This window comes from Xyrauchen texanus, chromosome 37 (assembly GCF_025860055.1).
Source record: "Xyrauchen texanus isolate HMW12.3.18 chromosome 37, RBS_HiC_50CHRs, whole genome shotgun sequence".
Lineage (NCBI taxonomy): Eukaryota > Metazoa > Chordata > Actinopteri > Cypriniformes > Catostomidae > Xyrauchen > Xyrauchen texanus.
In genome coordinates this window covers 37,092,623-37,120,120 of record NC_068312.1, presented here as the reverse complement: position 1 = coordinate 37,120,120, position 27,498 = coordinate 37,092,623, and the positions used below count along the sequence as shown (strand labels likewise).

The 27,498-nt window shown below is 40.8% G+C and overlaps 2 protein-coding genes across 4 annotated transcripts in view; both read left to right on the top strand.

Annotated features, from left to right (window-relative positions):
- LOC127630492 (paxillin-like) overlaps positions 1–17,590 on the top strand; it is a 47,507-nt gene extending 29,917 nt beyond the window's left edge. For 2 of the 3 annotated variants that reach the window (XM_052108058.1, XM_052108059.1), the window contains exons 2-14: positions 1,223–1,432; positions 1,567–1,649; positions 1,867–2,006; positions 3,072–3,264; positions 3,354–3,489; positions 3,932–5,185; positions 5,679–5,945; positions 7,656–8,036; positions 8,662–8,808; positions 8,928–9,101; positions 9,254–9,335; positions 9,485–9,633; positions 10,709–17,590. In XM_052108058.1, the coding sequence (XP_051964018.1) occupies positions 1,910–2,006; positions 3,072–3,264; positions 3,354–3,489; positions 3,932–5,185; positions 5,679–5,945; positions 7,656–8,036; positions 8,662–8,808; positions 8,928–9,101; positions 9,254–9,335; positions 9,485–9,633; positions 10,709–10,975 (3,147 nt within the window). In that variant the 5' untranslated portion in view covers positions 1,223–1,432; positions 1,567–1,649; positions 1,867–1,909 and the 3' untranslated portion in view covers positions 10,976–17,590. The remainder of the gene's footprint in view (positions 1–1,222; positions 1,433–1,566; positions 1,650–1,866; positions 2,007–3,071; positions 3,265–3,353; positions 3,490–3,931; positions 5,186–5,678; positions 5,946–7,655; positions 8,037–8,661; positions 8,809–8,927; positions 9,102–9,253; positions 9,336–9,484; positions 9,634–10,708) is intronic. The other variant, XM_052108060.1, reaches the window with a different exon arrangement.
- Positions 17,591–19,397: 1,807 nt separating this feature from the next.
- Positions 19,398–27,498, top strand: part of LOC127630489 (eIF-2-alpha kinase activator GCN1-like) — a 48,557-nt gene continuing 40,456 nt past the window's right edge. The window contains exons 1-11 of the mRNA XM_052108055.1: positions 19,398–19,427; positions 20,718–20,826; positions 21,733–21,796; positions 21,883–22,014; positions 22,100–22,208; positions 22,365–22,463; positions 22,550–22,684; positions 22,770–22,838; positions 22,935–23,043; positions 25,541–25,615; positions 26,253–26,381. Coding sequence (XP_051964015.1) covers positions 19,404–19,427; positions 20,718–20,826; positions 21,733–21,796; positions 21,883–22,014; positions 22,100–22,208; positions 22,365–22,463; positions 22,550–22,684; positions 22,770–22,838; positions 22,935–23,043; positions 25,541–25,615; positions 26,253–26,381 — 1,054 coding nt within the window. The 5' untranslated portion in view covers positions 19,398–19,403. The remainder of the gene's footprint in view (positions 19,428–20,717; positions 20,827–21,732; positions 21,797–21,882; positions 22,015–22,099; positions 22,209–22,364; positions 22,464–22,549; positions 22,685–22,769; positions 22,839–22,934; positions 23,044–25,540; positions 25,616–26,252; positions 26,382–27,498) is intronic.

The window sequence follows — 27,498 nt, the reverse complement described above, 5'->3', positions numbered from 1 at the left end:
CTCCCACATGCCAGCGGTGTATGTGGTGGCACCAGACTACTGTGTGGATGTGTTGACAGTCTCTGTGCTCCATCACAACAGACATTCTAACCTGCCAGCTGACAAAACACAGAGACGAAAACAGAGCAGGCTAACATCAAATCTGTTCATGAAGCAGAGTTCAATAAACCAACAAGGCATGTGGAGGCTCTCTGTAACAGTAAATGTACCACGGTTAAGTACCGACACAAAACAGACCGTCTAAAACCTCCTTTACCGTTGTAAAATCACTGTAAAGTTGTCTTTTACCCGTAGCATCTTGTTGCATTACTATATAAATCAGGTGTGTATTTTGACTGTTTGACAACAGCTCATCCAATCAAATTTTAGATCTGTAACTATTTATTTTAGAAACACAGTGTGCATTTCTGTTGTGGACTTAAAGTGAGTTTGTTTGTGAAATGCCCCTCAGAGGGTGTTGGACGTTTGTGCCTGGCGCTACAGCTGGCATCAAGACTGGCATAACTGCTGTTGAAGGACTGTATTTAGCAACATGATTGAAGATCTTTCGAAAGGTTGGAATGCCCGACTGACTCACACATGCAAACATCGTATCTGTGTTTGGACACACACACACACACACACACACACACACACACACACACACACACACACACACACACACACACACACTCTGCAGGAGAGAAAGATAGTGCTACTGTCTTGCTAAGTGTCCATGCTTATTTTTAAGCCCGTGTTCATTGTTCATGTGCTCCATCACACCAGCAACCCTTAATAGGATATGTGGGTATAGGAAAGGAATGGATGTTCGTTGTTCTCTGACAATTTTGACTTTGTTCATATGTCCTAGCGGTGGTGTTAACACCCCATAATGTTTTTATTTGAATACAATTATTATTGTTCTTTGCCAATATGGAAAGGGGGAAACATTTGCTCTTTTAAAGCAGAAGACCAATCAAAGGAAGTTAGGTCTGGGTTAATTTGCTACACAGATTTAATCTCAACATTTTTGGCCTGTTGATAATATTCAATCTATATTTAGATTATATTACAATTGCAATAATATCATGAATATTCGATATATCACCCATCCCTAGAGGATGTTCAGGAAAATTGTTTGAAAACAGTCATTCGTTTTTCTGTTGTTTAGTGGTGCAGAAATGTTATACTTTACTTTTAAAGGCAGTGTATAATGAAGAATTTGTTTCTTGTCTCTGTACAGATGCATTGCTTGCAGATCTCGAGTCTTCCACCGCTCATATCTCCAAGTGCCCTGTGTTTCTGCCCGAAGAGACACCATATTCTTCCCCCACCGTAGGGTCACCTTTTTCAGGATGACTCCCCACCTCCACCACTGCCCCCTCCACCCTCAGCTGAGGCCCTGAACGGATCACTCTCTCCTCGGCCCGACTCACAGCACTCTTCTCAACAGGTTTGAATATATCAGCACTTTCCAAAATTAGCTACCTGTATCTCCTTAACGGCTCTTGTTATTATTTTAGGGTGTAGTCTGTGTTAAGAGTATCTGAAATTTTGACTGTTCTGGTTTTCTTTTGTTTAATTCAGTCTTTAGGGTCTGCCCATAAAAGCACGTTGTCTCGGGACAGCAGTCCGCCAGCCTCGCATACTGAAGACGACCACGTTTACAGGTGAGTAACAGTACAACGGGAACATCTTTAATTTTGATAATAGTTTAGCATATCATCATTTACTCACAACAGAGATGTTAAACAGAATGTTAGTAGATTTTAGATACAGATTGTTCAGTCTGCACTCACATTCATTGACTGAGACTGTCAGTCCTTAACATTCAGACTTTTAAGATCTTCGTGTACCTGTCTAAATTAAACATCTCTTTTTGTCCAGTTTTCCCAACAAACAGAAGAACTCTGACTCATCGGCGGCAGCCATGACCTCTGCCCTGGGCAGCAACCTGTCTGAACTGGACCGCCTGCTTTTGGAACTCAATGCCGTCCAGCAGAATGCACCGTCTTATTCCAGTACAGGTATGCACATAAAGCTGATTTGTGGGGCGGCCTGGGTATCTCAGCGAGTTAAGATGATGACTACCACCTCTGGAGACATGAGTTCGAATCCAGGGCGTGCTGAGTGACTCCAGCCAGGTCTTCTAAGCAACCAAATTGGCCTGGTTGCTAGAGAGGGTAGAGTCACATGGGGTAACCTCCTCGTGGTCGCTATAATGTGGTTCTCGCTCTCGGTGGGGCGTGTGGTGAGTTGTGCATGGATGCTGTAGAGGATAGCGTGAAGCCTCCACATGCGCTATGTCTCCGCTGTAACGTGCTCAAAAAGCCACATGATAAGATGCGCGGCTTGACAGTCTCAGACGCGGAGGCAACTGAGATTCCTTCTCCGCCACCCGGATTGAGGCGAGGCACTACGCCACCACAAGGACTTAGAGCGCATTGGGAATTACATTACAAATAGAAGAAAATCGATTTTTTAATTAATTGGTCGAAACAATTCACAAATAGGTCTTAATGATTAATTACTGAATCAGTCTTAATCAAATGTATTTTTAAAAATTTGTATCCTGTAATCACAAATTACCGGAAAGGCCATGGAAAAGTCATGGTATTTCATTAGTCAAAAAGGGTGGGAACCCTACACTAAAGACCTATTCACACTAAGATTAATGTGACAAAGCAACAGCAATTGCAGACAAAATCTATTCACACCATTTGTGATGAATATGTCAGATTATATATAGATAGAAGGGTCCCACTTCGTTTGAGGTGTCTTTAACTACTATGTACTTAAGCATTTGATACAATGCGCTTATTGTGTACGTATGTGTTTTTGCATTGTACTTGCATTTAAAGAACCTGCATTTAATTACATTTGTAGTTACAATGTTAACCTTACCCCTAAACCTAACTCTAAACCAACCCTTAACCTAAAACCTAACTCTAACTTCTACCCCTACTCTTAAACCTTTTGCCTGAAGTTATAACAAAATGTGCTCATTGTAGATACTCTCTCAGGTTGTGTGTGTTTGAAGTGCCATCGTCAGATTATAGTTGTAATTTCAAACTGTTACTTTCTCTTTGTAGAGGATGCAGCACCTCCATTGCCACCGTGCAGTGTTGCCCATTATATTCAGGATAATGGAGCCCAACCAGGTATTACACTGATCCCTGCAGCCCAGGACAAACCTCAGCGAAATGGGACGAAGGGGACAGAGGACAGCCGTCCATCTGTGGAGAGTCTTCTGAATGAGCTGGAGACCTCAGTGCCTTGCCCAATGTAAGAGCATCACCAGTTTTCTAATCTCTATATGGAGAAACACGGATTTGAACGTGGGTTTAATGAAATGTTGTAATTTATGCAAACAGACCCACTCCTTGTGCTCTGACCGGTGATTTGACGGACGGACAAGTGGACACAACTTCTGAGCAGCAGGGCAGAATATCAGCCACCTCAGCTACACGAGATCTGGATGAACTCATGGCCTGTCTGTCTGACTTTAAGGTGCAGAGCAATGTGAGCGTGTATGTGTGGATGTTTGTGTCCTGTAGTGTGTGTTTGCCCTGTAGAGTGTGTGTGTGATATGGAGCAGATATAGCAGGACAGTGTAAGTGAGTTGCAGAGACGTGGTGTCTGTGTCTGGGAATGTGTGTTAAACTATGTTGTTTGGGTGATCTATTTTCAGGACATGAAGCTCTGAAGCAACAATCTGGTGGGTCTTCATTTGACCATAACAATATTTGTCTGTTTGTTTACTTTCCAGCTTGATTATCACTCCTAGCTTCAATTCCACCTCAATACTTCAATACTGTTTCCACTGTGTCTGTCTCTCAGCTGTTCTTAAAGAAATCGTTTACCCAAAAATGTAATCTGTCATAACTTATTCACCTTTACTCACTTCTTTTTCTCTCTCTGTCTTCTCCTATACCTTCTCTATATCATTCAGCCAAGTTCTTTGGGCTCCCTGAACTCTGAGCCACTGTTTGAACAAACTTCTACCATTGCTGAAATTCATCCGCCACCTGTGACTCCACTGTCCAAATCCCTGTTCCATAGCCACCCAGTGGAACCAAGTCTGTATTCCCCTAGTCTCTCCCCAGCTGTAAACTTTGAGCTGCACATTGTCGAGGATTCTGGCGAAGCAGGGACTGCACCATCCAGTGGCATCTCAAATCTGCCCGCTTCCTCTAGGCTGTCTCCACATGCAGTATCCAGCTCTCATTTTTCTCCGGCACATGATCCAGACCTCAATTCTATCATTGATGTTTCTGCATCCCTGCTCTCCTCACAGATGGAGTCTCTAGTTGTTCTGACTCAGACTGTAACAACCACCACTACCAATGCATCCTTTGACATAACTGGTGATCATGACCCTTGTCCTGTCAAAGAAGGAAACCCTTCTGCGTATCTGACAAATTCTGTTCTGAAGTCCTATTCGCCGATCACAAAGTCTCCTAGTCCAACAAGTGCTCCAGCGACCAGTAGAGCTTCAGAGAGAGTTAGTCCATTGGTGACACCAGCATCTGTTGATCTATATCTATCCAGCTCTGAACCAAATCCTTCAACTCCAAGCCCGATTCCATCTATTCCCAGATCTACTGTGTCTCCTCTTCCTGCAGTCACAGAATCACCTGTTGTACCATTTCAGTCCCTTCCCAAAGCTGCTTCACCCTTGTTTGTCCTTGCTTCTGGTCTATCTCCATCAGTTCCCAAGTCTCCCAGCCCTAAACCACCATCAGACAAGCTTGACTCTGCTATCTCTAAGAAACTCTTAGAGCCATCTCTTGATGATGCCTTGGATAAGCTTCTGGCCATGAGCTTCAGCAAACCTGAGATGGAGTCTCCAATCACTCACTCAGTGGCTCCACGGCTCAACTTGGAGACACAACCAGAGATCTACGAGGAGACAATAATGGCATCAGATTGCAGTGAGATCCATCCTGACACTCACACAGAGAGTGAGGTAGGGGATGGTATCTTAGAGGACCAGTCGGACTGCAGGAGTGATCTCGACTGGGCTGAAATGGAGCTGAAGATGGCCTACGAAGGACAAGATGGCTCCATGACGCCTATGACCGAGGCAAGCTGGATGGATGATTCACTCACTCCGTCGTCTTGTCCTGGAACCCCAGACGCCCAGATGGACCTTCCCATGCTTCATATGGCAGGCACTATGGACAGGATCTCTGCCTCTGGACATGTACGGATGGGACTGCAATGCCTGTTGATTGAAAATAAAAATAATTAGTCTGGAGTTCATCCAAACAATGCCTGCAGTGTTTTGATTGCCAGCATGTGAATGAAAAACATTATTCAGGTGGAACTCCATTCTTGCCACTAACATTGCACCCTGCAATTCTCACTTTGGGTTTAGTTTTCACTCTAATGATAGTAAATTATTACTCCCAAGAGAAGCAGATGCACCTGAATTTGAGTGATGCTGTGTGTGCTTGATAATCAAAGGTGAAATTGGTACCTTTGTTTGCTTGATAACCAGTGGTACTTTAACCAATTATGACAAGGAACGTGTGTGGAAACTGCCTCTCATTCATTGTAGAAATAGTAGCACCTAGTTTGCATTTGAATGTTCCCCAAGTTCCCTAATAGCTTTTGATTGGGTGCTGTTGGGCAGCTGTTCGCCTTGTTCTTGAAGCATGTGACATAACGAAGAGTCTGCTGTGCTATTGTCTTAGCTCAAATCAGTGATTAGACGCACCAAGGAGATTCCCAACGTCCACCCCATGTACCGGGATGGCCTTATACGTAGGAAGATGGGCCCAGTCATTTACCACAAGAGCAACTCCCAGGACCGGCTCATTGAGGAACTGCAGGGCAAGCTGGGAATTGCCCGTAAAGAGCGGCCAAAGAAGCAACAGCCGGATGATTGGCTGACAGAAGGTGTCATCGTTATGTCCAACCCCAAGCGCTCACAGGAAGACCACAATAGGGATGCGGATAAGGTAGACAGGAAGGTGCCATGGACACTGGATTTACCCAATTTTGTTTCCATTCAAATCCTTAAATACAGTGAGGGAAAAAAGTATTTGATCCCCTGCTGATATTGGACATTTGCCCACTGACAAACAAATGATCAGAAAATGCATGTCAAAAATGTTATAAATTGAATTGCATCTTAATGAGGGAAATAAGTATTCGACCCCTCTGCAAAACATGACTTAGTACTTGGTGGCAAAACCCTTGTTGGCAATCACAGAGTTCAGATGTTTCTTGTAGTTGGCCACCAGGTTTGCACACATCTCAGGAGGGATTTTTGTCCCACTCCTCTTTGCAGATCTTCTCTAAGTCGTTAAGGTTTCGAGGCTGACGTTTGGCAACTTGAACCTTCAGCTCCCTCCACAGATTTTCTATGGGATTAAAGTCTGGAGACTGGCTAGGCCACTCCAGGACCTTAATGTGCTTCTTCTTGAGCCACTCCTTTGTTGCCTTGGCCGTGTGTTTTGGGTCATTGTCATGCTGGAATACCCATCCACGACCCATTTTCAATGCCCTGGCTGAGGGAAGGAGATTCTCACCCAAGATTTGATGGTACATGGCCCCGTCCATCCTCCCTTTGATGCGGTGAATTTGTCCTGTCCCCTTAGCAGAAAAACACCCCAAAGCATAATATTTCCACCTCCATGTCTGACGGTGGGGATGGTGTTCTTGGGGTCATAGGCAGCATTCCTCCTCCTCCAAATACGGCGAGTTGAGTTGATGCCAAAGAGCTCGATTTTGGTCTCATCTGACCACAACACTTTCACCCAGTTGAGTCATTCAGATGTTCATTGGCAAATTTCAGACGGGACGGTACATGTGCTTTCTTGAGCAGGGGGACCTTGCAGGCACTGCAGGATTTCAGTCCTTCACGGCGTAGTGTGTTACCAATTGTTTTCTTGGTGACTATGGTCCCAGCTGCCTTGAGATCATTGACAAGATCCTCCCGTGTAGTTCTGGGCTGAGTCCTCACCGTTCTCATGATCATTGCAACTCCACGTGGTGAGATCTTGCATGGAGCACCAGACCAAGGGTGATTGACAGTTCTTTTGTGTTTCTTCCATTTGCGAATAATCGCACCAACTGTTGTTACCTTCTCACCAAGTTGCTTGGCGACGGTCTTGTAGCCCATTCCAGCCTTGTGTAGATCTACAATCTTGTCCCTGACATCCTTGGACAGCTCTTTGGTCTTGACCACGGTGGAGAGTTTGGAATCTGATTGATTGATTGCTTCTGTGAACAGGTGTCTTTTATACAGGTAACAAGCTGAGATTAGGAGCACTCCCTTTAACAGTGTGCTCCTAATCTCAGTTTGTTACCTGTATAAAAGACACCTGGGAGCCAGAAATCTCTGATTGAGAGGGGGTACTTATTTCCCTCATTAAAATGCAATTCAATTTATAACATTTTTGACATACATTTTTCTGCATTTTTGTTGTTGTTATTCTGTCTCTCACTGTTCAAATTAACCTACCATTAAAATTATAGACTGATCATTTCTTTGTCAGTGACCAAACGTACAAAATCAGCAGGGGATCAAATACTTCTTCCCTCACTGTAATTAGCCTTTTGCTTAATTTCATTGCACTTTCTTTCTTGTAATCACGTGCTTCTTTATTCTTTATTCCTACTTTATTCCTATTCTCTTTCTCTCCTTCTGTCTGATTTGTGTCTAGATAATAATACATCCCGAGTCTCCTCTTCCTCAGAGGAAGGTGATCTTACCTCCCCTATCACCCCCGCTCCCTCGCCCCCCTCCCCCCATCGAGGAACCGAAGCGCCCCCTTCCCGTCAGAGCAGTTCCTGCCCCTTTGCCCCCGCCCCCACCACCTGCCCCCTCACCCCCTCCAAGAGAACCCACCCCTCCTCTTCAGCCCCCTCCAATTCCACCTAAGCCCCTGACCCCTGAACCCGTGGAAGTTCCGGCTCCCACCCCAAAGCCCAGTCCGGCACCCCTCCCCATACCCACCACTCTACCTGCCCCTGTGGCCCCGCCCAAAGTGCTGTTATCCGTGGGCAGCCAGACGGAATACGACCCTCTGTTTCCTCCAATGCAGGTGCAGATGTGCTGTCTTTGGCTGAGTTTCTGTCTCACTGTACTCCGTAGAATGATCACAATACTGATATATGTTGAGTGTCTGAGAGCTGTGGGTTTGTTTATTTGTTTTAGGGTGTGTGTGTGTGATTTTTGTGCATTGTGCCCTTCACTATTTCCCTGGTCATTAATATTAGATTAGTTGAGAAGTGCCCAAAGGAGAGTTTGAGGCGAGCTAAAATAGTTTCTCCTCTCGCAGCTTAATATGAAGTGACTACTATAAGTAAACCATTTGTAGGCTGACTTCCTGAAGTTATGCTAACGTGATGTTAGATTATGATTCCTTAACTGTGCAATAATTCATGAAATCTGCTGTTTGGTTAGAATTTTTGGGAAGATTCATAATTGTTTTCAAAAAGATCCAAATGCAACTAGAGGGACAATTTATGCCGTAGTGGAATATTGACAAAATATACACCTGTTTTGATATGCACATGCTCAAATATTGTATTTTTGATAAGAAAATAGCACATAATACATTGGGTTTTTGTGTTATTTTGGTCAATATAAATTTGTGTGTAATTTTGTCTTTTTTTAGATGACACATTTTTTTCCCCCTCTGCATTTTTCCCCCCATCACTCTGTAGATTATGGCCCAAGGGAAGACACCACACACACAGGTCAATAAACTGGACAACATGCTGGGCAGTCTGCAGTCTGACCTCCACAAGCTGGGTGTGCAGACGGTTGCCAAGGGAGTGTGTGGCGCCTGCTGCAAACCCATTGTTGGCCAGGTGAGGGAGCCAGAGATCAACACCACATGAACATAATGGACAAGATTTTGTTGTGCCATCAGCTTAGAATAAATGTTGGTCATGCATATAAAAAAGGTTGTGCATGTGTTTGTGTACAGGTGGTAACAGCCATGGGACGTACATGGCATCCAGAGCATTTTGTGTGCACACATTGTCAGGAGGAGATCGGATCGAGAAACTTCTTTGAGCGGGACGGGCAGCCATACTGCGAGAGAGATTACCACCATTTATTCTCTCCACGCTGCTACTACTGTAACGGACCCATACTGGATGTGAGAACACACACACACACACACACACACACACACTGTTGCCTCTCTTACTTAGTATGTTACTGAGCCGTTATATTCAGTGTTACAGTCCATATCACATATGCAGGGATCTGTGCACCACATTAAAACTTTTTTTTTCCCCACACTCTCAGAAAGTTGTAACAGCACTAGATCGGACGTGGCACCCTGAACACTTTTTCTGTGCCCAGTGTGGGGCGTTTTTTGGTCCTGAAGGTGAGTAATTACTAAGTTGACCAAAATCATCTTTAAAGAATTTCCCCAAAATGAGTAGCGTCCATGATTTTCACTTTCTTTTCACTTTTGAAACTATTCTCAATAGTTTAATTCTTGCATAGTTTAATTGGTCCTTCTCCCTGTTTCAGGGTTCCATGAGAAGGACGGGAAGGCGTACTGTCGTAAAGACTACTTTGATCTCTTCGCTCCTAAATGTGGTGGCTGTGCTCGTGCTATCCTGGAGAACTACATCTCTGCCCTGAGCAGTCTCTGGCATCCAGAGTGTTTTGTGTGCAGGGTAAGTGTGAGTGTGTGTGCCAGCCTTGTTTATATGCTCTGTGCGAGTTGATTCTTTGCAGTTATTTGGTTGAAATGGTTCACAAATCAGTCTGAATGATTCATTAGCGAATCACTCTAAATCAAAATCATTTGGTTTCCTGATATCACAAATGACTGCAAATATCAAGGAAAATTCATGGAAATTCATTGGCCAAAAAGAACCGTGTTTGTTTTTAAATGGTCCTGCGGTGTCAAAATGTTTTGTTTTAGCAACCAAATTGTCCCAGTTGCTAGGGTAGGGTATGGTAGAGTCACATGGGGTGACGACCTCGTGGTGGTGATTAGTGGTTCTCCGTCTCAATGGGGCGTGTGGTGAGTTGTGTGTGGATCGTGGAGAGTAGCATGAGTCTCCACATGCTGTGAGTCTCCGCGGTGTCATGCACAACGAGTCACGTGATCAGATGCGCAGATTGACGATCTCAGAAGCGGAGGCAACTGACTTGTCCTCCGTCACCCGGATTGAGGCGAGTAATCACACCACCACGATGACTTACTAAGTATTTGGTGTCTGAGTGTGTGTGTGTGTGTGTGTGTGTGTGTGTGTGTGTGTGTGTGTGTGTGTGTGTGTGTGTGTGTGTGTGTGTGTGTGTGTGTGTGTGTGTGTGTGTGTGGGTGATTGGGACACAGTGTAAAGTGCTTTAGCAACCGCTAAGGCTAAAGAAGGCGCTATATAAGTGCAGACCATTTAAGTAGTTGGAATTGGGCATTCCAAATTGGGAGAAAAGGGGGTCATGATAATAATAATAATAAATATGCAAAAAAAAAAAAAAAATATATATATATATGTTTTTTTAAGTGTTCATTTCTCCTTGCAATGTTTATGTTTATAAATCCGTATGAACATATACATGCGTATTGTACATATTATAAATACATTATTGAATTCGGAAGAGTGTATAAATGGTTCGGTTTACATGAAAATGTTCACTCTAGCTGCCTTTTATAATTTAGGAAGGGGTCCCTCTGCAAGGGAAGCATCATGTATTGGGGTATGGAGGTATTGTGTCATTTTAATGTCTGTTTTCATGTTTCAGGAGTGTTTCACACCCTTCATCAACGGCAGTTTCTTCGAGCATGATGGTCAGCCGTACTGTGAGGTTCATTATCACTCTCGCCGCGGCTCGCTGTGTTCCGGCTGTCAGAAGCCGATCACCGGCCGTTGCATCACAGCGATGGGCAAGAAGTTCCACCCCGAGCATTTCGTCTGTGCCTTCTGCCTGAAACAGCTCAACAAGGGCACCTTCAAAGAGCAGAACGACAAACCCTACTGCCAGGGCTGCTTCATCAAGCTCTTCAGCTAGATTGACGACTGACTGACTGACTGATGTGTGTGTGTGTGTGTGTGTGTGTGTGTGTCGCGTGTGTGTCTGTGTGTGTGTGTGTGTGTGTGTGTGTGTGTGTGTGTGTGTGTGTGTGTGTTAGGCCCGTTTCACACATCCTGTATTCATTTCGCCTCCAGTATTAACAGGTTACAGCAACTCAAAGTAGAGTTTGGGCGCTGAGACAAACTTTACATTTTGCAATATAGGTTTTTATGAAATGACATGATATACTCACCCATTGAATGCAAAAAAAAAAAGTTGATTGTTGAGGGTTTCATTCAAGTTATTCACTGTGAAATGCAAAACAAAAAACACACTCGGGAAGTTTGACTGAATTTTGAAGGATTATTTCGGTAGAAAGCCAGAGCTCCAGATGCAGGACGTGTGAAACAGGCCTTGTTCACGTGTCTGACTCTTGAGATCCCGAAATGACGTTGCTTGTCAGGTTAATGGATTGATGATGGATGCTCTGGAATAACAGGATGTTTGTAGATGGTGTCAGAGGAAAGTTTAGTGTTTATTTGGAGAGCGTGTGAAAAATGTTTTGTGCTCACTGGCTGAGCTGGAAAGAAGCTGAAATGGGAGGTTCAAGAAAATGAGAAAATTGTGGAGGATTTTTCACTTGTACGGGAAACACGATCAACAATAACTGTGAAATCAACAACTGGAAAACAGGAATATCTGGGGGAATTTCAAGGAATGTCCAGGTCATATTTCACCTCAAAATTATTATAAGAAATGAAATAAACATTATATTTTGCATAAAGACAATGAAGCTTGTATTTAGACCCCCCCCACATTTACATTTATGCATTTGGCAGACGCTTTTATCCATAGTGACTTACAGTGCACCTATAACAGGGACAATCCCCCCCGGAGCAACCTGGAGTTAAGTGCCTTGCTCAAGGACACAATGGTGGTGGCTGTGGGGATCGAACCAGCAACCTTCTGATTACCAGTTATGTGCTTTAGCCCACTACGCCCCACACACACACACCCTATTATAATAATGAAAATCACCCTTTCCAGACACGATACATTTTTTATGTAAATTCGATATAATCGAAACCATAATGTCACAATGTAAATAATCTCAATTTCTTGCATCTTCTTAAACAATATATTATTTGTTATAATCAGTATTATTAATATTTTTATTTTATTTTGCTTATATTTTGGGGTGCAATATGACCCTGACATGTTCTTGACCGCTTCTGAAAGATTCATACTACTCTACTCAACATTGAATTTCACTTTTAGTGCCTTGTTTTGTACAACAAATTATTTTAAAAGTCACTAAATATACCAAAAGTTTTACCATTTCTCATGAATGTTACAGATTGAAAGATTGAAGTTCTGATTATTTGTTACGAAGCTCGTGTGGGCATTTGGGCACTGCAAAAACAATATATATATATATATATATATATATAAGTAACTTTTAATAACAACTCACATGTGGAACCCCGTAGCTGTGATTGTATCCTACTGATATTCAGACTTTTAATTCAGGGGAGTTTATGAATCATAATAAGATCTGATCTGGAAGTTGCATTTTATTAAAGGAATATTCCGAGTTAAAAACAACTTTCGCTAGAATGTAAAATATGTAGCATGATGTTGATTTCCACAGTCATTTTGACCCGTTCATTAAAAACAAAGGAAAAATGCATGTTAAGTCATGCACTTACAATGGAAGTCTATGGGGCAATTGTACAGCAGGGGTGGCGTTTGCGTACGGCAGTTACCATAGCATGCAAATAAAACCAGGAACAAACATGCCTCATTAAGATGCCGTTTGCTCGTCACTTCCCCAGAGCATTATCAGCACAACTGTACGAATCATCTTACAATTATGGGCTGTTTCCCAAAGGCATCGTAATTTAAATACTTGAAAATGCTCATAGATCTAGTGTACTGGAGTAGGGACATATTACATTTATTTACATTTATGCATTTGGCGACTTACAGTGCACTTATTACAGGGACAATCCCCCCGGAGCAACCTGGAGTTAAGTGCCTTGCTCAAGGACGCAATGGTGGTGACTGTGGGGATCGAACCAGCAACCTTCTGATTACCAGTTATGTGCTTTAGCCCACTACACCACCACCACTCTGTGAGACATATCTGACATTTGCAGACACCTACAGGACAATCACAAAATTACACCTCATGCAATTGAATACAGTTAATGTCTTGCACGTGATGCACTTTATGCAGACGTATGCAATGTGACCCTCATCATGAAATGTTAAATGATGTGCCTAATTAATAAGCTCTACTTATATCAATGAACCTAAATAGGCCTATTTCATTCATCTAATATGTAATGATATACAGTTTGAAATGAATGCATAAAATAGATCCATTTTTGATCCAAAAATTCAATTGCATAAATCAGTTATTCACTGACACATGTTTTTGAATTACACATTAAATTCAGAGGGGCTTTGGGATGTTGTATATTGTGCACTTGCAATAGGCCCAATGATAACACTGTAAACATTTATGTGCAAATGAAACACTAAACCACACTTATGATGGACAAAGCATTGATTATTGATTGTGTAAACAATCACGTCACGTTTCAGCACTCACGCCGGGACAGCGACTCTTATGAAGCACTTGCGAAGTGCAATTTTGGGTTGGTGGTTGGTTATCCAAGGAGTTTTTTGCCATACACTGTTTTTATTTAACTCCGCCGCTGGTGCACATCATGAATAAACGTTGAAAATATAAAATGGTCACGCTGTTTGGAAAGGATAACCATGATGCTTAAACAATACAGGTGTTAACATGAGACTGGTGTGATGTCTGCTTATCCAGTCTTTCAACTCATGTGAGGACCGTGTAAACTCATGCGAGGGTACCAGAAAGGGAAGACATAATTGATCGTTTATTTATGTTATTATGTTGTTATTGATTAACTCGTGTTAATGCTTTAACAAAAACACAAGTTTAAAGTTTCTGCGGTTAAACTCTTAATCACAGGCCCCATAGACTTCCATTATAAGAGCATTTCTGAAAATGCATTTTCTTTTGATTTTGCAAACTGAGAGACAAGTCAACATCATTACACATTATTTTATGTATTTGTGTGTGTGTTTGTTTGTGTTTGTTTGAGTGTGTTTGTTTGTGTGAGTGTGTGTGTGTTTGTGTGAGTGAGTGTGTGTGTGTGTGAGTGAGTGTTTGTGTGAGTGTGTGTGTGTGTGTGAGTGTGTGTGTGCACTTGTGTGAGTGAGTGTGTGTGTGAGTGTGTTTGTGTGAGTGTGTGTGTGTTTGTGTGAGTGAGTGTGTGTGTGTGAGTGTGTGTGTGCACTTGTGTGAGTGAGTGTGTGTGTGAGTGTGTTTGTGTGAGTGTGTGTGTGCTTGTGTGAGTGTGTTTGTGTGAGTGAGTGTGTTTGTGTGAGTGAGTGTGTGTTTGTGTGTATGTGTGTTTCAGTGTATGTGTGTGTTTGAGTGTGTGCTTGTGTGAGTGTGTTTGTGTGAGTGTGTTTGTGTGAGTGTGTGTGTGTGTGTGCTTGTGTGAGTGTGTTTGTGTGTGTGTTTGTGTGAGTGAGTGTGTTTGTGTGTGTGTGCTTGTGTGAGTGTGTTTGTGTGAGTGAGTGTGTTTGTGTGTATGTGTGTTTCAGTGTATGTGTGTGTTTGAGTGTGTGCTTGTGTGAGTGTGTTTGTGTATGTGTGTTTCAGTGTATGTGTGTGTGAGTGTGTGCTTGTGTGAGTGAGTGTGTTTGTGTGTATGTGTGTTTCAGTGTATGTGTGTGTGAGTGTGTGCTTGTGTGAGTGTGTTTGTGTGAGTGAGTGTGTTTGTGTGTGTGTGTGTATGTGTGTTTCAGTGTATGTGTGTGTGAGTGTGTGTTTGTGTGAGTGAGTGTGTTTGTGTGTATGTGTGTTTCAGTGTATGTGTGTGTGAGTGTGTGCTTGTGTGAGTGTGTTTGTGTGAGTGAGTGTGTTTGTGTGTGTGTGTATGTGTGTTTCAGTGTATGTGTGTGTGAGTGTGTGCTTGTGTGAGTGTGTGTGTGTGTGTGTGTGTGTGTGTTTCAGTGTATGTGTGTGTGTGAGTGTGTGTGTGTGCTTGTGTGAGTGTGTTTGTGTGTGTGTGTGTGTGAGTGTGTGTGTGTTTGAGTGAGTGAGTGTTTGTGTGAGTGTGTGTGTGTTTGTGTGAGTGTGTGTGTGCACTTGTGTGAGTGAGTGTGTGTGTGAGTGTGTGTGTGTGAGTGTGTGTGTGCTTGTGTGAGTGTGTTTGTGTGTGTGTGTTTGTGTGAGTGAGTGTGTTTGTGTGAGTGAGTGTGTTTGTGTGTATGTGTGTTTCAGTGTATGTGTGTGTTTGAGTGTGTGCTTGTGTGAGTGTGTTTGTGTGAGTGTGTTTGTGTGAGTGTGTGTGTGCTTGTGTGAGTGTGTTTGTGTGTGTGTTTGTGTGAGTGAGTGTGTTTGTGTGTGTGTGCTTGTGTGAGTGTGTTTGTGTGAGTGAGTGTGTTTGTGTGTATGTGTGTTTCAGTGTATGTGTGTGTTTGAGTGTGTGCTTGTGTGAGTGTGTTTGTGTGAGTGTGTGTGTGTGCTTGTGTGAGTGTGTTTGTGTGTGTGTTTGTGTGAGTGAGTGTGTTTGTGTGTGTGTTTATGTGTGTTTCAGTGTATGTGTGTGTGAGTGTGTGCTTGTGTGAGTGTGTTTGTGTGAGTGAGTGTGTTTGTGTGTGTGTGCTTGTGTGAGTGTGTTTGTGTGAGTGAGTGTGTTTGTGTGTGTGTATGTGTGTTTCAGTGTATGTGTGTGTGAGTGTGTGTTTGTGTGAGTGAGTGTGTTTGTGTGTATGTGTGTTTCAGTGTATGTGTGTGTGAGTGTGTGCTTGTGTGAGTGTGTTTGTGTGAGTGAGTGTGTTTGTGTGTGTGTGTATGTGTGTTTCAGTGTATGTGTGTGTGAGTGTGTGCTTGTGTGAGTGTGTTTGTGTGAGTGTGTGTGTGTGTGAGTGTGTGTGTGTGTGCTTGTGTGAGTGTGTTTGTGTGTGTGTGTGAGTGAGTGTGTGAGTGTGTGTGTGTTTGAGTGTGTGTGTGTGTGTGTATGTGTGTTTCAGTGTATGTGTGTGTGAGTGTGTTTGTGTGAGTGTGTGTGTTTCAGTGTATATGTGTGTTTGAGTGAGTGTTTGTGTGTGTATGTGTGTTTCAGTGTATGTGTGTGTGAGTGTGTTTGTGTGAGTGTGTGTGTTTCAGTGTATATGTGTGTTTGAGTGAGTGTTTGTGTGAGTGTGTTTGTGTGTGTGTGTGTGTGTGTTTCAGTGTATGTGTGTGTGTGAGTGTGTGTGTGTGCTTGTGTGAATGTTTTTTTTTTGTGAGTGTGTGTGTGCTTGTGTGAGTGTGTTTGTGTGTGTGTATGTGTGTTTCAGTGTATGTGTGTGTGTGTGAGTGTGTTTGTGTGAGTGTGTGTGTGTGTTTCAGTGTATATGTGTGTTTGAGTGAGTGAGTGTGTGTGTGTGTGTGTGTGTGTGTGTTTGAGTGTATGTGTGTTTCAGTGTATGTGTGTGTTTGAGTGAGTGAGTGAGTGTGTGTGTGTGTGTTTGAGTGTATGTGTGTGTGTGTGTGTGTGTGTGTGTGTGTGTGTGTATGTGTGTTTCAGTGTATGTGAGTGTTTGTGTGTGTGTGTGTGTGTTTGAGTGTGTGTGTGTGTGTGTGTGTGTCACTCAATTAAATGTAATTATCCACTTAATGAAAGTCAGATGTGAATTGTTCATCTTAATAGCTGTGACAATACTGTGCAATTCTCAACCCTTGAATACAGAATATGATTGGTTTAGAAATGAGTATCTGATACTTTCTCGCTCCGAGACGAATCTAGACGAGATGAAAACTGCTGTATTATTAAATTCTACTCGTGTCTCTTTTAGTTTTGTCTGTTTTGCAGGAAGTCTTAAGTGTCTTTCAGAAATCGTAACGGCCGAGTTTTGAATACTTGCCGTGATGTTGCAAAAAGGGTGAATTGGGGAAGACTTTCTTACATTTTTAGAAACATATTGTAACTGGAATAGAAGTATTTTCGGATTGAGAGTATTCCCAAATGTGTGTTGGAATGACATTGTCAAATAAGATCTGATGTTCTGCACCAGCAAGTGTTTATTATATGATAATATAATGTGCCAGATATCTGTGAGTGTCATTCTTTCTCAAGCGCTGTTGTGCGAATGTTACTTTGAAAGTAGACAATAATTGTTTTGATTGAATTCGCTTTAAAAATGCCTTATTTGATTACTCAACTGTAATGATTGCTCTTGTTTGTCACGGTTTGTCTCACTCCTAATCGCTGATGTGCCAAAAGAACCTGCAGTGGAGACGAGGATGTCTGTATGTTTTAATCACATTTACACTGGTTCAATGATTTGATTTTGTTTATCTTGAGATATGTTTATTATCTAAAAAAAAAAATGATCTCTAGCCTTTTTTTCCAAACGTTTTATTTCCCTTCATATATTATATTATTTACCCAATGTGAACACGGCTATGCATATTATAATTATTTCTCTCCCGTAACACGGTCACATTTTATTCTGTGAGTATTTGTTACCATTTCTGTTCATGATATAAACAAATAAATGTGGTGTTTTAATGCACTGAATATGTTTTCCTCCAGTGGTTGTTTATTACTATGTGGGCCGTTACCTTGTTACTCTAGTTACAGTAATTCTGTATGGGACAAAAACTTGCTTCTGGTGCTTTTTGCATGATTGTTTGACACAATATAAATATATATATATATATAAGCATCAATGCAAATAACAAAACTTTGATAGAAAAGGGTGTTATTGTTTTATTTATTAATAATAGATTTATTATATAATATGATCATATCTAAAAATAAGATAATATAATAAAATGCAGGAATAGACATTCAACAAGACATACACATACAATGAGAAAATACTCTATAAATAAAAAGTGATTGTTTTGTGAATGTGCAGTTCAAAAAAAAAAAAAAAAAAAATTGGTATTTTTTTTTATCATGTTTTCATTTTTCCCCATTTTAACACATAATTAACCCTTAAGTGACCTTCGGGACATTTTTGTCTTTTTAATTTTTTTCAGTCATTTTGTCTGTGTTAATGCCAACGCAATGTATTTTGCCATAGATGTGTATTTTGTGGGGAATTTTGATATTTCAAGGTTCTTATAATACATCAATAATACACTGTGTACACAAAATAGTTACATTGAAAACTATTAAAATGGCAATATTTGATCCCAGTGCCATTTAAGCATAACATCATGAATTATATTATATTATACTTTCATTCCGGAGTCTTGGCTGCAAAATGTACATTTTTAATATTGTCCACCAGATGGCGCCATTTTGCTCATGTTTAGCCTATGGAGAAAGTACATGCTTTTCCTTTAATTTCTGTTTGCTTTATTATAGAGCACTGCAGGCCAATTGAATACATAATGCAGCTAAAATTGCGTGGGTGTGCTGATATGGATGTCAGATTGTGTGTGTGTGTGTGTGTGTGAAAAACAACAGTGTAATTATGTAAACAAACTGGCATTTAAAGGGCTAAGATTCTGAAAATTAATTAATATTTGGTAGTTAAATACCCCCAAAATTATATCAATATATAATATTTTTATGGAAGTGTTTTGACACGGACATTTTTGTCCTCTAAGGTCCCGAGTGTGAGTTGTTTTTTTAATCTGACACTGCACAAAAAATAATAATGCATCAAAATCAATGTTATTGCTAATCATTGACATATCCCAGACTGTGATAATCCAAAATAAACCCTCTTCGCCATTATTATATGGAAAATAATATTTGTTTTTCATAAAAACAACAACTGTGGCATTATATAAACAAACTGGCATTTAAAAGGTTAAAGTACTGAAAATGAATGAATATTTGTTAGTTATGATCAGTACTGATGTTGGTTAAAAAAATTAACTATATTGAAAGTGGAAGATAATATTAATATATAAATATTATCATGGCAGTTTTTTAACGTGGACATTTTTGTCCTCGAAGGACCTCTGAGTAACTTTTTTTTATTAACGCACAAGGGTTAAGCATCCAACATCCCACAGTCAAATTAATAAATAATTAATTAATCCGGTTTTTTTTATTTATTTTTTATTAATTTAATTTTGAAATAAATAAAAACAGTTACACTCCTTCAATAATATAACTATAATGCTAAAAAAATATTATAGCGAGAGAGAAAAAGGTTTTGCCGTCCTCAATTTGTGAATTTAGCAGCAAGAGAATCAAAACGATTTTTCGAAATATTTCTCACTTGTATCTTTATAATGTGTCGGTAACAGCAGTCGCACTGGCGCCCTCTGGAGGCGCTGTTCCGGTCTGGAGCACCACATGACTGAGGAAAGTAATTATCCGGAAGTGACGACATAAATCCTTTCCAGAACGAGACCGGCAAGATGGCAACGGACACGCATGTTTGTGTGAGTCAATCAGTTGCAGCATGAACATCAGAAACAAACTTTTCATCCGATTCTCTTCACTTTATGATTCAAGGAAGAATGCGTTTATTCTGCCAGTGCGCGACGTCCAAGCACAGTAAAAAGCGCTGGCAGTGTGTTAGTGCATTATTGTGTAAATAGTGTTTATTAATAATAGCAAACCGACCAATTATAATTACAAATGTACACAATAAACTCATCACTGTAATTACAGCAAGACTAAGGCTTTTACAAGCTATTTTACGTATATAATTTACTGTTATGTGTATCTAATGTTGACAGTGTTGGCTGTAATGCATTACTAAGTAATTAATAACCGTAAATTACTTTTTCAATGAAAAACTAAAGTAAGGGATTTGTCTTAATTTTTCAGTAATTTTATTACATTTACTTCTGATGTAATGGCGTTAAATACTGTATAGACTCTAGAACAATTCTATATAAAACAATAGTGAAATTAAACGTGTAATGTTAAAATATATGTTTTCTAATTTAACGCTGGCCCCTTAAATTCTTTGGTCAGCTCATGAATAATTTATTAGATTTGATATGATTTATTTGAAAGAAATAAAAGAACAGTTTCATGTCTATCCTTGTATTGTTTATCTGTTCGAGGTTGATCAGGGTTTTAGAAAGTAATTAGTCATAAGTAATGCAATTACATTTCAGATTGAGTAACTAGTACAGTAGTCTAATTGCACTGTAGATGTAATTAGTAATTTATTACTTTTTATTGTGACTTACCCAACACTGTTGACTAATTCAGATACACTGCGGTCACTAACAAAAAAAAAGTTTATGTTGTACTACAATAATGCCATGTTTTTGGAAATGTACTATCTTAATAACTTGGTTTTCTTTTGGAGTACATGAATATGGAAATCTGGAATGTGGTGTCTGATGATGACATCACTGGTCTTTGTTTCCACTATGATTTGCTGTCCAAATGTCTCTAAACTATAACCGCGAAAACATACATATTTTTCAAATGGTGTAAGAAGTTTTAAGGACTTTTACAGTTAGTTTATTATACCAAATCGTAACTAAGGCATATTAAGAAAACTATGATTACCATAGTAATTTTTGTAAGGATATCCAGATGGTGATCCCCACAAAAAATCATAATCTTGAAACCCAAACATATGACGAATGATTACGATGTTGTGTTGAGATGTTACTCCTGTTTTTATTGTGCTTTGTGCATCTGATCACTTTTGATTTTGATTATAAAACACACATGATGGTTGTCTATATTGTGTTTGGCATTCATAGGGGCAGGTTTCAGACACACTGAAGAGATTTGCCGTGAAAGTCACGTCATCCAGCGTTAAAGAGCGTACAGAAATTCTCAAAGAGTTGAAGGAATGTGTGAAAGGAAATGGTGAGTTCATTTGCTTAAAGGGATAGTCCACCCAAAAATTTAAAATTTTTTCATCCTCATGCCGTCCCAGATGTGTGTGACTTTCTTTCTTCTGCAGAACACAAATTCAGATTTTTAGAAGAATATCTCAGCTCTGTAGTTCCATACAATGCAAGTGAATGGTGACCAATATTTTGAAGCGCAAAAAAGCACATAAAGGCAGCAAACAACGAACTCAAATGACTCCAGTGGTTAAATCTATGTCTTCTAAATTGATCCAAGTGGTTTTGGGTGAGAATAGCCCAAAATGTAACATGGTTTCAAGCTCGATTACACTTCCTAGTGCTTAACGCATACACAGAGCGCTAGATGACGCCAGGAAGTGTAATTCAACTAGAAATCATGACCGCCAAGGAGACTGCTGATGTCAAGAATAATAGTTAAAAATGTACTACATTTTGGTCTGTTCTCACACCAAACCGATTGGATCGCTTCAAAAGACATTGATTAAACCACTGGAGTCGTTTGGATTACTTTTATGCTGCATTTATGTGCTTTTTGGAGCTTCAAAGGTCTGGTCACCATTCACTTGCATTGTGTGGACCTACAGAGCTGAGATATTCTTCTAAAAATCTTCATCTGTGTTCTGCTAAAGAAAGAAAGTCATACACATCTGGGATGGCATGAGGGTGAAAAAATGAGAGAATTTTCATTTTTGGGTGCACTGTCCCTTTAAAAATGTAATGTTTTTCCTTTTTTTTCATGTCTTGGTTTTAAGGATATTTTTGTTAGTTTTTAGTACTGTGTTCATCCCCACCTTATGCCCAGTTGGAAATGGAAACCACTGCCATATCTTTAATTTTTTTCTAACTTTTGTCATGTGCCTGCTGTTATAACTGATTAAAATGAGTTCATATCTGCCTTCAGACCTTCCTGAGCCGGCCATCAAAGGACTGTGCAAGCTCTTCTATCTCACCTTGCATAGATACAGGTACGTACGACCAGCTTTCCATCTTCTTTCCTTTTAATCCACGTAAATGTACTTCTAATAAAGGTTGATTTGATTCATCTCCTCAGGGATTCCGCGTCTCGCCGAGCTTTGCTCTCGGTCGTCGAGGTGCTGGTACAATCACAGCCGGATGCCATAGCAACCAACCTCCTTCCCGGCCTGCTGAGCTGCGGGTTGGTCAGCAAGGGTGTGATGCCTGGGTAAGTGGCCGCAAGAGTTATTATATGTTATCTGGCCTGATCTTTGAACAGAAAGAACATCTGATCTTGTTTCATACGTTTATAGGAAGAGCACCGCTTCTGGGGCTTGCTGCGCTCTGCCCTGGACCTGTCTGATAGTTTGCGCCGTCTTTCCTACCCCGGACAAGAGAGAGGGTTCCAATTGGAAAAAACTGGTACGTCCTGTTTGTCTCAGAACTGGTCGATTTGATTGGAGTAAATATTTCAGTGTTCACTTTTGTACACCGGCCTTTTTTTATTTGGGGTTGAGACTTGCAGCAGGGAGAACAGACATGCACGTTTATTATGGGATTTTGTTGATCTTCATCCAGATTGAAGTTCAGAGTTTGCTGCTGTCAGAGGCGGTGGGCGGAGTCTCAGGGAACGCCCTCAAGTCAGTCGGCAAACGCTTTAATAAACTGTGGAAGGAGGTAAATTAAATGAATCCAGTGTCAGTGTTCGTTAACGCAAATTAAGGCTTGCCGTTTTAAAGAAATAGCTCCCGATCTTCCTCCAGAATCCAGGTCTGGTGGATCAGTACATGAGCACTCTGTTGAGTCTGGATCAGAACTGTGTGTCAGTACCGCTGTTGGGTTTGTGTGTGGACTTCTGCACTGCACAGAAAGACATCGCAACTATTGACAAACACAAGGTGATCAGCTGCACATGTTCTGTTTTTGTCATGTACATGAAACTGATTCAAAGCATATTGAGCTTTTCACTGTGTTGTGTTTCAGGCGGCCCTCTTGGATCTCTACATGAAGACTGTCCTCATGAGCAAGACCAGACCACATCAGCACATATTGGTGAGAATCTCCTCTGCCTTATTGTGTTGAATTAAAAGCCGCTTGAGTGTCGAAATGGTTGAAACATGTTTGTTATTTGTTATTGTGTGTGTTCAGGTAAAGAGTGGCTCTCTGCTTCGTCACGTGTCTCACTCGGAGTTTAAGACACAACTGCTGCCCACATTACAGAAAGCTCTGCTGCGCAGCCCAGAAAACTCCATGCAGAGTGAGTCGCTGTTGGATCGGATGAATTATTAAACCGTGGATTAGCGGTGCAATATGCTTCGTAATCAAAGAAAACTCTCACTGATCATGTTCAGTTATTTCTTATAAATCTGCTTATATTCAGTTGGAGTCAGAAGTTTACAGACACCTTAGCCAAAAACATAACTCTTTCACAATTCCTGACATTTAATGGTAGAAAACATTCCCTGTCTTAGGTCAGTTAGGATCACCACTTTATTTTAAGAATGTGAAATGTTAGAATAATAGTAGAGAGAATTATTTATTTCATCACCGATCACATTCCCAGTGGGACAGAAGTTTACATGCACTTTGTTAGTATTTGTTAGCATTGCTTTAAATTGTTTAACTTGGGTCACATGTTTTGGGCAGACTTCCACAAGCTTTTCACAATAAGTTGCTGGAATTTTGGCCCATTCCTCCAGACAGAACTGGTGTAACTGAGTCAGGTTTGTAGGCCTCTTTGTTTCAGTTCTGCCCACAAATGTTCTATCGGATTGAGGTCAGGGTTTTGTGATGCACTTAAGCCATTTTGCTACATCTTTGGAGGTATGTTTGGGGTCATTGTCCATTTGGAAGACCCATTTGCGACAAGCTTTAACTTCCTGGCTGATGTCTTCTATATTGAGATGTTGCTTCAATATGCTTTAGGGCTGTCAACGAATATTCTAAATTCGAATATATATTCGAATAGTTTTAAAAAACAGAAATTCGAAGGTGAAAATTAATATTCGAATGTGGAAAAAACGCGCCGCTGTAGCAGATGTGCGGCTGTCTGCTTTAGCGAGTGGGCGTGCTGCCTGAGGGGTCTTTGTTGTCACATTTCTCGAATTGTGTGCCTCATTTTATTTAACGCTAAACAGAAACATGACTAAAATGTAAGGCTACTGTACTGACTGAATAGATGTTGCATGAATAAGGTAGGTTAGATACAGCAGTTTCATGCACTGCAGGCTTCCACTGGTTTGATTATTTACCGCTTCATGTCAAGGAAAAGTTCCATGTTTACCACAGCACAGCTCGCCGAGCTGCTCAATGTCGGTTCTATATACTGTAAAACTTCAATTAATGTTAATAATTTGTTTTAATCACTGAATGAAGCCTGCTATATTTGGGACAAGAGTCGCGACCTTATATTGCTTGCACAAAACTCTTGATCAGCACTCAACATTTGTTTATTGTTGTTGTTCTTTTAAACCGCTATGCGCAGAGAGCGTGAGGGCGTAGAGAGAGAGAAAGAGTGCCTGCGCAGTGCGAAGCGAGAGTGAGGTCTTGGCCATTAGTTGATTTACTTGTTTTTGTGTAGGTAATATGTTGTCAAATATGTTTAAACTTAAATAAACTACCTATACAAATAGTTATGTCTCTTTGTATTAATTTGTCCTGTTATTGACGTAATGCGCGTCATTGACCAAATGCGCAACCAGATATTCGAATAGTTCGAATATATGTGTTTTTTTTAGAGGGAATATTCGAATGTCATTTTTGAGCAATTTTGACAGCCCTACTATGCTTCAATCCACATCATTTTCCTTACTCACGATGCCATCTATTTTGTGAAGTGCACCAGTCCCTCCTGCAGCAAATCACCCCCACAACATGATGCTTCCACCCCCATGTTTCACGGTTGGGATGGTGTTCTTCAGCTTTTTCCTCCAAACATAATGATGGTCATTATGGCCAAACAGTTCAATTCTTGTTTCATCAGACCAGAGGACATTTCTCTAAAAATTAAGATCTTTGTCCCCATGTGCACTTGCAAACTGTAGTCTGGCTTTTTTATGGCAGTTTTGGAGCAGTGGTTTCTGTGGATATAGATACTCGTCTACCTGTTTCCTCCAGCATCTTCACAAGGTCCTTTGCTGTTGTTCTGGGATTGATTTGCACTTTTTGCACCAAACTACATTAATCTCTAGGAGACAGAATGAGTCTCCTTCCTGAGTGAGATGATGGCTGCGTGGTCCCATGGTGTATATACTTGCATACTATTGTTTGTACATAGGATTTTGGTACCTTCTGGCATTTGGAAATTGCTCCCAAGGATGAACCAGACTTGTGGAGGTCCACCATTTTGTTTCTGAGGTCATTGCTGATTTCTTTAGATTTTCCCATGATGTCAAACAAAGAGGCACTGAGTTTGAATGTAGGCTTTAAAATACACCCACAGGTACGCTGGAATTGTGATATAGTAAATTAAAAGTGAAACAATCGGTCTGTAAATAATTGTTGGAAAAATTACAAAATTACTAAATTACATTTCCAAAACTTTAGTTTGCTTATATGAAATCTGTGGAGTGGTTCAACCTAAGTGTATGTAAACTTTTGACTTCAACTGTATAATATATATGTGTGTGTGTGTGTGTGTGTGTGTGTGTGTGTGTGTGTGTGTGTGTGTGTGTGTGTGTGTGTGTGTGTGTGAACTGTCGTTTTTATCATCTTTTGCTCACTTTTCCTTCTCTTTTTGTCTGTTTTTCCTCCAGCGATCTCATCCATGTTGGCATCTGTCACTCTTGATCTGAGTCAGTATGCTCTGGATATCGGGAAAGGCATCGCCAGTGAGTCATCAGGATCAGTGTGATGTGTTATTGGAGGGCTGTCGATGTTATGCGCTGTTTTATTTTTTATTAATAATGTAAAAAAACAACACGTTAGAAAATTAACACTATTGATCATGTCTCCTGACCTTTACATTAATTACGTGATAAAAGTACAGTATTTTCTGGAATATAAGTGGAGGTTTTTTCATCATCTGAAAGGTGCTGTGACTTATAGACCGAAGCGATTTATGCACATCATTTATAGCCTATGTAACAGGCCGGTCAAATACACTGTGCTATAATGCATGTATGCTTGCACCCAAACCGTTAAAATCAACAATCATAGACATGGTAGCAGCATTTTAAAGTAGCCCATTCAGAGTAATATTCCTTTACAAAGTACTTTATGCAACTAGCTTAGGAGTAGTTCACCAAAAAAATGAAAATTCTCTAATTATTAGAGAACCCTCATGCCATCCCAGACGCGTATGACTTTGTTTCTTCTGCAGAACACAAATGAAGATTTTTAGAAGAATATTTCTGCTCTGTTGGTTCATACAATGCAAGCTAATAATTGCCAGAACTCTGAAGGTCCAAATATCACACAAGAAAATGTTGTTATTGCTGGTGTGAAGATTGGTGTTTGTGTGTACAGGTCAGCTGAAGGCGAATAACACCGAGGTGATGGAGCAGGCTGTCGAGGCACTTCAGAATCTGTCACAACAGTGCAGTGACCCCAGCGCTATCCACGACCTCGTCAAAAATCTCTTCGGCATCCTCGGAGGTACACACACACACATTTAAATACAACTCTTTCAGTCTGCATGGAAGGAGAGCTTAGCAAAATATTCTGCTTAATTTCATATTCGGCAATTTAGGTTTTAACCCTAACCCTCCTTCACCTAACCCTAAACCAAACCTTTACCCTAAACCAAACCTTTACCCTAAACCAAGCCTTTACCCTAAACCAAGCCTTTACCCTAAACCAAGCCTTTACCCTAAACCAAGCCTTTACCCTAAACCAAGCCTTTACCCTAAACCAAGCCTTTACCCTAAACCAAACCTTTACCCTAAACCAAACCTTTACCCTAAACCAAGCCTTTACCCTAAACCAAACCTTTACCCTAAACCAAGCCTTTACCCTAAACCAAACCTTTACCCTAAACCAAGCCTTTACCCTAAACCAAACCTTTACCCTAAACCAAGCCTTTACCCTAACCCAAGCCTTTACCCTAAACCAAAGCTTTACCCTAAACCAAGCCTTTACCCTAAACCAAAGCTTTACCCTAAACCAAGCCTTTACCCTAAACCAAGCCTTTACCCTAAACCAAGCCTTTACCCTAAACCAAGCCTTTACCCTAACCCAAGCCTTTACCCTAAACCAAAGCTTTACCCTAAACTAGGGATGCACCGAAATTTCGGCCGCCGAAAATTTTCGGCCGAAAATGGCACTTTCAGCACTTTCGGTTTTCGGCCGAAAGAGAAAAAAGGCCGAAAATATGAGCCGAAAATATATACCTCCTCGCCTCACCCCTCAGTGCTCAGATTTCACTCTGGATCGATGTAGCCCTTATCACAGCTGTTAGATAATTCCACAACGGCGCTTCCAAACAAAGGCCGATCATGTCAGCGGTGTGGAAATTCTTCAAAGTTTCTGATAAGGACATCAAATTTGCGATCTGCAGTGTTTATTCAGCAGAACTTTCAAGATATATATATACAGAATACAGCAAGAGATTCTACAGGAAAATGTCACAACTAGCGCAGCTACAACACAACTTGAGACGTATTTATCTGAACAACTCCAGAAGCGACAATCTCCTTGACTACGGGTGCATAAACAAACACCGCTTTCCTTTGCTTGCGCAGGTTGCGCACAGGTATTTATCTGCCCAAGCACC